Source organism: Cryptomeria japonica, chromosome 5, assembly GCF_030272615.1.
Source record: "Cryptomeria japonica chromosome 5, Sugi_1.0, whole genome shotgun sequence".
Lineage (NCBI taxonomy): Eukaryota > Viridiplantae > Streptophyta > Pinopsida > Cupressales > Cupressaceae > Cryptomeria > Cryptomeria japonica.
The window spans coordinates 318441561-318452045 of record NC_081409.1 but is presented as its reverse complement, the minus strand read 5'-3'; the positions used below and the strand labels follow the sequence as shown (position 1 = coordinate 318452045).

Sequence of the window (10485 nt, the reverse complement as noted above, 5' to 3'; positions counted from 1 at the left end):
AGGATGCCATTACACTTGCTTGATAACTTATGGGTATTTATGGTATTAATGAAAATGATGATTTCTTCTAAAGATAAATGACTTCTATGATTTAATTCCACAAATCAAGATATTTTACTCTATTCAGATTTGATGCTAAACAGTGACTCTGGCTGGGGATGAGGGTATGCTACGGATACCTTCAAGAATCTAGTCCCTTTGGTTTATATATGGAAAAGAGGACTTAAAGGAGATGTGGTTTTTACAATGGCAGCGAAACCTAAACTACTGTACATGGAAAATGCTATATTTTAAGAAAATAATTTTTTCAAGAATTGTCCATGTACTGATAGTTTTTGAACTTCTCCTATAACACTTTGGATAAAATAAGAATCTTCCTCTGCTTTATCCATAATCACATATGGTCCAATTCATAGAGCTTCAAACTTTCCATTCTTACCCTTATCTTGGCTCCTGGCATTCCACATCAAAACCAGATCACCAACCTCAAATTTTCTATTTGTTGTTGTTTTATCATACAATCTTTTCATTTGATTTTGAATTTTGATGTTCTGCTCCTGAGCTTCCACCCCGACTTCATCAAGCTCTACCAACTGCATCAGCCTCTCTTGTAAAGGATCATCAATCTCTATCCCTTCTTGTGATATGAATCTATGTATAGGTAAGAGATTATCCAAAGGGAGTCTGGACCTTTTACCATAGAACGGCTCATGTGGGGACCTCCCTATAGATTTTTTTACTGTTATTCTATCTTCCCATAATGATAGATTCATTTTTGAGTCCCATGCCCTTTTATTTTGTCCTAGCACTCTTTTGATGATCTTTATGATGTTTTTGTTACTAGACTCAGCTTGCCCATTACGTTGAGGGTGGTAAGGGGATGAATGAGATATTTTGATGCCATACTCTTCATAAAAGGTATTGAATTCTTTAGACCTAAAAGCCATGCCGTTATCAAATATGATCCTTGCAGGAACACCGAATCTAGTAATGATATTTTCCAGTATGAATTTTATCACCACTTTATTGGTGGCCTGTTTAGTAGGTATTGCTTCCACCCATTTGGTAAAGTAATCTGTGGAAACCAAAATCCATCTGTGTCCTCCACTCAACATTTTTGATATCTCTCCTATAAAGTCTATTGCCCACTGTTGAAATGGTTCTTCAACCTACATTGGTCTTAGTGGGAGTGATCCTTGATACTTCATTTTGCCCGATAATTTCTGACGAGCCTCACATTTTCTAACATAAGCATAGGAATCATTGAAGACACATGGCCAAAAATATCCATCTCTCAAGATCTTGTGTGCAATAATTTTGGCTGAAAAATGACCACCACAAACACCTTCATGCATCTCTTGTAGGATCTTCTTTGCTTGGTGTTGATCTAGGCATAGCAGTAATATACCATCTCTATTTTTCTAATACAAGTCCCCATTGATGATCACATATTTCACAGATTTTAGTTTTAATGTTCTCTTTTGATTATCAGTCATATCATCTGGACATCTCATGTGCTTGAGATAATACATCATGTCTGTATACCAGGCTTTATTTTCAATACTAAAACTGGCTTCATCTAGTCCAACCTCATTTACCTGAAATTCTTCAATCCCTGCTCCTGCCATAAGTTTAGCCAATCCTTGACCTTTGATAACTTGTGAAATCTTGAGCTCTATATTGAATTCTTGAATTTGGTTGATCCATTTGCATCTTTTTCCTGTGACCTTAGTTTGCCTAAATATATCCTTCACTGCGGCATTAGGAACATATGCTATAACTTCTACACCTACCAAACATGGTATGAATTGTTTTACTGCTTTTACCAAGGCATAAGCTTGTTTTTCATTTAGATCATATTTAATTTTGGATGAATTCAGTGACTTACTGAAATATGTAATAGGCTGTTCACAATTGTCCTGGTTCCTTTTTAACAACACTACTACCACTGTATGACGAGATGCAAATGAAAAAATAAAAAAAGGTTTATTGAAATCTGGGGATATCAATAGTGGTGCCTCAGATATTGCCTTCTTTATATCTAGAAATGCATCTAATGCCTCTGAATCCCAATCAATCTTAGCTTCCTTTTACAACATCCTCACTATAGGTTTTATGATATCTGCAAAATTAAGGATGAATCTTCTGACAAAATTGATTTGTCCCAAAAATGATTGAACAACTTTGATAGTCTTTGGGATAGGTATTTCATTTATTGCAGCTACTCTTTCAGGGTCAATTTTCACCCCTTCCTTGGACACTATATGTCCTAGGAGCTTCCCTTCTTCAATTGCGAAATGACATTTCTTTGGATTAAGGGAAATTCCATATTCCAGAGCTTTCTTGAGTACCTTCCCAAGGTGATCACAATGGTCTTCAGCCCTTTTTGAATAAGCTGTTAAGTCATTTTGATACACCATCATTATTATATCAATCAATTATGCAAACACTACATCCATTTCCCTTTGAAATGTTGTCCCTGCATTTGTTAATCCGAATGGCATTCTTGCATATACATATGTGCCGCATGGTGTTGTGAAAGCTGTCTTATATTGTTCAGCTTCTTTAACTTTTACTTGATTATACCCCGAGAATCCATCCATCATGGATAGCAGATCACATCCAGTCACTTTCTGCAGCATGTTATCCATGTTTGGCAAAGGGTAATTATCTTTTAATGATTCCTGAATTCTACACATAGTCTTATGTCACCATTTTTCTTTCTGACAGGTACCAAATTTGAAACCCAAGTAGAGTATCTACAAGGTTTAATTATCCTCACGTCTTTCATTTTTATTATTTCCTCTTTCATCTTAGGGAGTAAAGTTGGGTTTATAGGCCTCTGCTTTTGTCTGAATGGTTTAGCATCAGGCTTAAGAGGTATCTCATATTGGAAGAGATCCTCCTTGTGTGCTTTGAGGTCATCATAAGACCATGCAAATACATGCTTATATTTTCTGAGTAGCATTACTAATTGCTGCTTCATTTTAGGAGTCAATTTATTACCAATAAAAACATGTCTTGGTGATTCTTTTCTTCCCAAATTAATTTGCTCAACATCGGTTTCTTTGATTGAGGCTCCTTTGATTTCGACTTTGTGTTGTATGTTGAAAGCTCTTTCTAGCGCGACTAGTCCTCTAGGTATTTTATTAGATTTTAACTGTATGATTTCTTGTCCCAACGGAGTCTCTTTCCCATCTGTCATCTCTACAAAATCATTGAAGTTGATAGCTTGTGCTTGGTAGTGATCCACACAGTGTAAGAATTTTAACAACTCATTGTCATCATGAAAAACTTGCCAGTTGTACAAGTTATCTGGAACAAAAGGTATGGCTTTTATTTCCATTTCTGAGACTCCATTCAGTGTTATATCATTTTCCTTCAAACTAACATTGGCCAAGAAGTCAGCCATGATATTCTTTGATCTGTCTATCCAAATTATCTGGAAAGCATCAAACAGTTCCAGTGTATCCTATACAACATCCCTGTATTGTTTCAACCTGAGATGTTTGGAGGCATAATTTTGTTTGATTTGAGATATTACTAGTTCTGAATCCCTAAAGACATTGAGCAATTTAATTCCATGCTTGGTAGCCACATTAAGTCCAGTGAGTAAGGCTTCATATTTTGCAATATTATTTGTACACTCCAACATCAGTTTGAGAGAATACTTGAATGTCTCTCCATCTGGTGAAATAAATACAATTCCAGCCCCACTTCCTTCCTTGCTACATGATCCATCAAATTACATCTTCCATACTTGATCCTTCTTTTCCTCGACTACAAATCCAGTTGGAGTCAAGCCTCCCATTCTTGTTTTTGTCAACTCTACTTTGAAGTTATCTATATCTGACTAGATGAAACATATTGACTCAATAGGTTCTGCCTCCTCGATAATGTATTCAAAATGAGGTTCTCTCTCAATCCTTACTTCTTGTCCATTTACCAGTATATTAGCATATGATAGGTCTAACTGGACATGGCCTCCTATCAGATTCGACCATTGTCTGGATAATAACATGCCATAATTAGGAGGGACATCAACCACAATGATGTCCATTTTATAAGATGCTTTTGTACATGCTGCTAATTTGAATTCAACATCCTTCATTACACCAACTACTGGGATGAAGCGATTGTCCATGGCGTAACATTTACCAAAATTTGTGTCCACTGCCATTCCAAGTTCCTTCATGAATCTTATGAGCATAACATTTATAGAAACTCCTGAGTCAATCATGCAATTTTTTATCATCTTGTTATTTATCATCAGAGTTAAATAAAATGGGTCTACTTCAGAAGGATTTTTTGTTATTGTTGACCCTAAATATATGGTTGGAACAAGGTCATCATTGTTTTGGCCACTCTGTTTATGTTCTTTGGTCTTTTCCTTAGATACACCATTGATCACCTTCAAGGTTTTCTCTCGATACTCTGGGAACTTCATCATCTCAAGTAGTGGAACAAAGACCTTCATCTGTGTCAAGGTGTTGGTAATATCAAATGATGTTGTAACAGATAGTACTGAAGTGTTCATTGTCCCGTCCTTTTCACCCTTTTGCATCCTAGAAATCTGCAACTCCTTTTCCTTAGTTAACTTTGTGTTCTCTTCCTGAGTCTTACTCGACTTAGTTATCAGTTTAGATGTTTTATTACTCTCCTTCATGAACATGCTTGATGGTTTTCCTTGTTCAGGGTTTATGGTTCTGTTCCTTAGCATATAAGTCCTTTTGGCTGGCTCAACAACAACTGTAGTAATTCTCTCTCATTCTTCTTTAGTAGGGACCCTCAGCTTGACTTCATCTTCCCCATCCGAGAATATTTGTTGCATATAGAACTGCTGACTAATATGCCTAGAATTTATATCATTTTCTTCACTCCCCTCGGATGAGTCATATTCCTCAAAGGACAATAAGTTTATTGCATGATCATCTGCATATTCTTCACATTCTTCCTCTCTTCCCTGCAACTTCATTGCCATCATGCACTGGTAAGGAGAATGAGGCATATCACACACTAAGCACCACATATCTTCATCAACTACCTGGTTCACCACTTTTCTCAAAGGATCTGGTATTTGGTTGCCTTCTTTTGGGTTCTTGTCCACTAGCTTCCCATCCTTCCATGCAGTATTATAAGGCATATCATGCAATCTGGGGCTATTATGGCGATAGAATTGTTGTTTCTCTATCTTATTTACCTTGACAGACAAATCCTCGAGGACATTCAACACCTTGTCCAACTTGTCATCATCCTTTGTTTGTTTAGGGGCCTTTGGATTGAACAACCTTGCATCCTCCCTTCTTCCTATAGTTCTAGCTGCTTTTCTATTATTCTATATAGTTATGACCACTTTCATGACTCCTTGAAGAGTTGTATGATTTTTTGTTTTGAGCTCATAGTTTGTCTTGCTGTCAAAAGCATTCATGTAGTACAAGATTCTTACTTCAGGAACCGGTTTTATTCTATTAGGGATTTTATTCATAACTCTGTTGAATCTCTTATTGAAATTGGCCACTGTTTCATTTGGATCCTTTTTGATGCTTATGATCTCATGTAACATGAACTCTGGGCTATTGTGGTCTCCGTATTGCTCAAGAAAAAGTCTTTTGAATTCTGCAAGGCTATTTATTGAAAAATATGGCAATGCTCTAAACCAATCTCGTGCATCCTCTATCAATGAATGCATGAACAACTTCATCTTGACATCCTCATATGGGAGACAAAAATCCTCCATGACTGTGTCAAAGTCTTTGCAATGTGCTTCCCCCGAGATGGCATTACTCCCAGTGAATTTCGGTATTGCAGTCCTAATTTCGTTAGGAATAGGATGAGGATACACCATCATCTTTGAAAAGTCAAACTGCCTGATGTGTTCTGTATTCATTAGCCCATATCCACCTTGGAAGAAGTTTCCATAATCCAGTCTCATATTACTATTACTAGGAGGAAATTGGTTTTGTGGTTGAAAGTGGTTTTGATATGTAAAGGTATTGAATTGGTTATGTTGATATTCAGGAGGTAAATTGGGGTACGGGAAGTTGTTGAGGTGATTGTGTTGGTGCTTAGGAGGTATATTATTATATGGAAAGTCATTTGGCCTAGGATTATATAGAGGGTTTTCAGACACCTTGTAAGTATTGTTCTTTGTATTGGTTTTATTTGTATTGTTTCTCCCTCTATTTGATCCTTGGGATGCCTATTCACACCTCGCCTTGTATCTCTCCAAGTCATGATCAATATCATCTTCATTGATATTTATACCCAATCTAGCACATGATTCTATACATTATTGTACTCTTCCCCCATCTTTCATTTCAATGGTTGCTTCCATCATTTGTCTCACAAAGTTTGCCATACGATCTGATGCATCCACCTTGCTTAACCCTGAGGAACTTGAAGCTCATGTCCTTGAGTTTGGATGGCGATTCTCAAAGCCAATAGGGAATTTCCCTTTCCATGCTCTATCCACAGCTGCCAAGTCCTCATCTCTAGGATATGTGGGAATTGTATAATTCTGTTTACCTAGGGCTTGATGTGAATGGCTTTCAGAATAGTATTCATTATACTTCCCATTTATGAAGTCACTTTTAGGTTCCATCAGATTATCTATTGGTTTCTTCTTTGAATTTCTTTTACTTCTTTTCTAGTCAAAGTTTAATTGGATTATAGGGTGGCCTTGTGTTATTGACCTTCTTCCATACATAAAATTTCTTATTTCAGAGTCGCCACCTTTCTTCTTGAAAGGAAAAATGTATTTTGTATATGAGTTCTTTCCCACAACATAGTACCTTTTTTTTTGAATGTTCCCCAGCAGAGTCACCAATCTGTTGGGTCTCAAATCAACAGATTGGATAGGCTATAAGGAAATGCCAACTCCTATGCTCAAACCTTCCAATTGACTTGGCCAACTTATAGAGTGAACCTATTTGGTTACTAACTCTCTCACTTTAGGCTCTGCAGGACCTAGGCGGGTATACCTACTCACTAGTTGTTTTCAACGACTAATGCTTTTTATAGCAGATTAAGTATCTTGATATGATTTCCTCCTATCCCAGAATGGCATAAATTCCCAGGATGGAGATATAGCAGATGAGTTCAAGATTGTTGTTGTAGAAGCTATTCGATCTTTGTGCTTGAAATTTAAGTGTATACACTATTGCTAGTTTACTCTATATTTCTGGTGCAGGAGCACCCTTCCAAGCTCTCCCTCCTTCTTGTTTTGTTGGTATTATGCTTCTTATGAAGCCATTGTATATAAAATAATGAGCCAAGTGTTCATAGGTCCTAGTTAGGGTCCTAAAGGAGATCTTAGGGGTCATAAGTCAAGATTGTGATTTTCTTGAAAATGGAGGGTATGTGTGTCTTTATGGTGTTTAGGGGTCCTTCATAGGATGGTGGTGTCCTTAGGTTGGCCCATTGTGGGTCTAAGAGTCATGAAGAGCAACATTGGGAAAGTTGCTCAAAAGTTGCAAAAGTTGCATGACAACTTTTAAAAGTTGTCAAGCAACTTTTCCACCAGGAGGCCAAAATCCTTAGGTTGGTGTGGACAACCCTAAATTTGGCACACCGATTGAGGTATGGGTAGTATAAGATGTTACAAACCCTAAGTTTAAGGGTTGGATGTCAGACATTGTACGACCCAGGGAAGAAAAGATTGACTGTGACTGTTCTTGAGTTACCAATCAGTTTGAATGAAGTTACCGAGCAAACTAATGGATTGATTTGCGAGCAAACCTATGTGAAATGTCTTCTTTAGTGTATATATCTTCATTGTGAGTGATTAGATTAGCTTTTTTTTTACCGGTTGAGTGTGTTTGTAAATAATTTGTAAGTTTTGGTTTCACTGTCCAGTTTTGGACTGGTTTGAGCAAATGAAGTCTTAACTCCATTCACCATTGTGGAAACACCATGAAACCATGGGGAATGGAAGTGAAGACCCTGCAATATAGTCCCATGCAGGCAGGGCCCTTGGAAATGCAAGGAGGCCAAGCAAAGACCCACTCCTAGGTGAGACTGGATAGTGCCCGGTTAGAAGAGGTCAAATTGCAGAGGTCTTGGAGAGAAAGGTTGGTTAGTGGAGAGTGCATCCTTTGGAGGAAGTGTAGAGGAGTGAGTGAAGCATCATTGGTGTGAAGGAGGAGCCTCCACCAATCCAAACAAGGTGGCTAAAACTCAAAACACTCATTGTGACCCAGGCAAACCCTAAAAACCCTCACAAAAACCCTTGAAAACCTTAAAATCCACCTAGGACAGTGTACGGACACTTGGAGGCCTAAAACCTAGAAAATCCTTGAGTCCTTGCCAAATGAATGATAGACCTTTTTGGGAGATTGGGTTGTTTGTGTGTCATTTGAAAGAGGGAGCCCTAAAAGACCGGGTAGGAGGCCTAATTGGTCCTAATCCTTGTAGCCCTATTTGAAGGCAAAAACACAAAACAGTGAAATCGGTAAGGGGTTGAAGGCTTGAAACCTCTTGGGGGCTCATGAATGGGTGAAAAGACCATGAAATAGACCTGATACAACCTTGCTAAGACCTTGGAAGGTGTGGAACAAGCCTAGCCCTTATTAGCCATAGTAAGGGGTTTTGAGTCTCATGAGTAGGTGAGACCTTAGGAGCAGTATTGCAACTCATTGGTGGGTGGATTGGGCATGGTCAGGGGATTCCTCAAGAAAAGGGAAGTACTAGAGACCATAGGTTGTGTAGAGAACACCAGGTGATCCAAGGAAAGGATCCAAGAGCATAGACTAGGCTAGTCTATCCGTAACCCCATCCCATCAGATTGGTATTAGAGAGAGTTAAAGACTTGTTGGACTATGTATGTCTCTATATACTGCTGAATCAGTAGGGGAGAGTGGAATGGTTACTAATGCAGAGCTGGCTAGAGAGGTGGAAGAATAGAAGGAGAAAAATAGACTCTTTGAAGAAGCTATGAGTGAGATAAGGGATAAACTACAGGAAGTGGTGGATCAGAGGACACAAGGACCTTGGGATGAAGACACCAAGGGTAAAGGCAAGAAGACTATAGACATAGATGACATTATCCCTGAACTAGATCCCTTGTTCAATGAAGAACCTTTTGTAAAGGCTATTAAGGCCTTGAACACCAAAGCCTTTGAAGGATTGCCACATTTCAGTGGAAGAATGGATATAGACACTGTTATGGAATGGATTGAGGGCATGGAAAACCACTTTGAGTGTGAAGGAGTGACAGAGGCTCAAAAGGTTAAAGTTGCCAAATCAAGATTAAGGGGAGCAACTTTGACATGGTGGAAGTACTTGCAAGAAGAAAGAATTAGTATGGGAAAGCTACCTATTGAAAATTGGAAAGCTATGGTGAGGAAGATTAAGGAGAACTACTTACCAGAGGATTATGAAGTCCAACTTCATAAGAAGAGACAAGGATTGAAGCAGAAGGATCTTGATGTGACCTCCTACATAGAGGAGTTTCAAAAGCTATGTCTTAGATCCAAAGTCCAAGAAGATGAATCTATTAAGGTGGCTAGGTATCTAAGCGGCCTAAAGTGGAACATTCAAGAGGAGATAAGCCTATGGACTCCTACTACTATTCAAAAGTGTCATCAGCTTGCTACCAAGGTAGAAGAGAGGAACAAAAGGAAAGGAGACTCCAATAACAGGGGTAGAGGTAGAGGTAGAGATCAATTGAATCACCGAGGTGGTTATCAAAGGAAGACAAATGAGCCAAGGAACCAAGGAGAAGCCAAGTTGACTGAGCATGGCAGTGAAGCCAATCTCAGAGGAGGACATGCTAGAGGAAGGGGTGCACAAGGTGGTCCAAGTAGGGGCAGAGGTACCGGCAGAGGTAACTCCTATTTGGCAACAATGAAGTGTTACAATTGTGGACAATTGGGACACCCGACGTATAGATGCCCTGACAAGCCTACATCATCAAATAGTGGAAAGAGGGTTTCTTATGCACATGAAGACTTTTCAAGCAGCAAGACACCTGAAGTGGACCATATTGAATTAGAGATTGGAGAAAATCTGATGTTCAATAGGGTCTTGACAAGACAGCCAGAGAAGAATGAACCTAAGCATAGGAGAGCATTGTTTAGGGTGAGGTGCAAGATTCTTGGTAAAGTTTGCAAGGTGATAGTTGATTCAGGATCAACTGACAATATCATATCAGAAGAGGCAGTCAAGAAGTTGAAACTCACAAGGATACCCCACACTAACCCATACAAGGTGACGTGGTTGAATCATGAGCAGAGTGTGATAGTCAATGAGTAGACTTGGGTAGAGTTTTCTATTGGAGGATACAAGGATAAGATCCTTTGTGATGTGTTACATATGGATGCATGTCACTTATTGCTAGGAAGACCCTGGAAATTTGATAGGAAGGTGATCTCTGATGGAGAGGAGAACTCCATTTCCTTTAAGAAGGACAACAAGACCTTCAAGATTCAGTCTTTGACAGAGAATGAAGAGGGAACTTCAAGAACACCTAGTATTTTATTGGCTACC

General features: G+C 38.6%; 1 protein-coding gene across 1 annotated transcript; it reads right to left on the bottom strand.

Annotated features, from left to right (window-relative positions):
* Positions 1 to 410: 410 nt before the first annotated feature.
* LOC131875907 (uncharacterized) lies at positions 411 to 1115 on the bottom strand. The gene has a single exon (XM_059220626.1). It carries the CDS (start codon positions 1113 to 1115, stop codon positions 411 to 413), a length of 705 nt encoding a protein of 234 aa, XP_059076609.1.
* Between the last annotated feature and the right edge of the window lie 9370 nt (positions 1116 to 10485).

What these genes read in the sequence shown, in the direction of transcription:
- LOC131875907 (XM_059220626.1), bottom strand. Translation starts at nt 1,115, where the DNA reads ATGTTGAGTGGAGGACACAGATGGATTTTGGTTTCCACAGATTACTTT.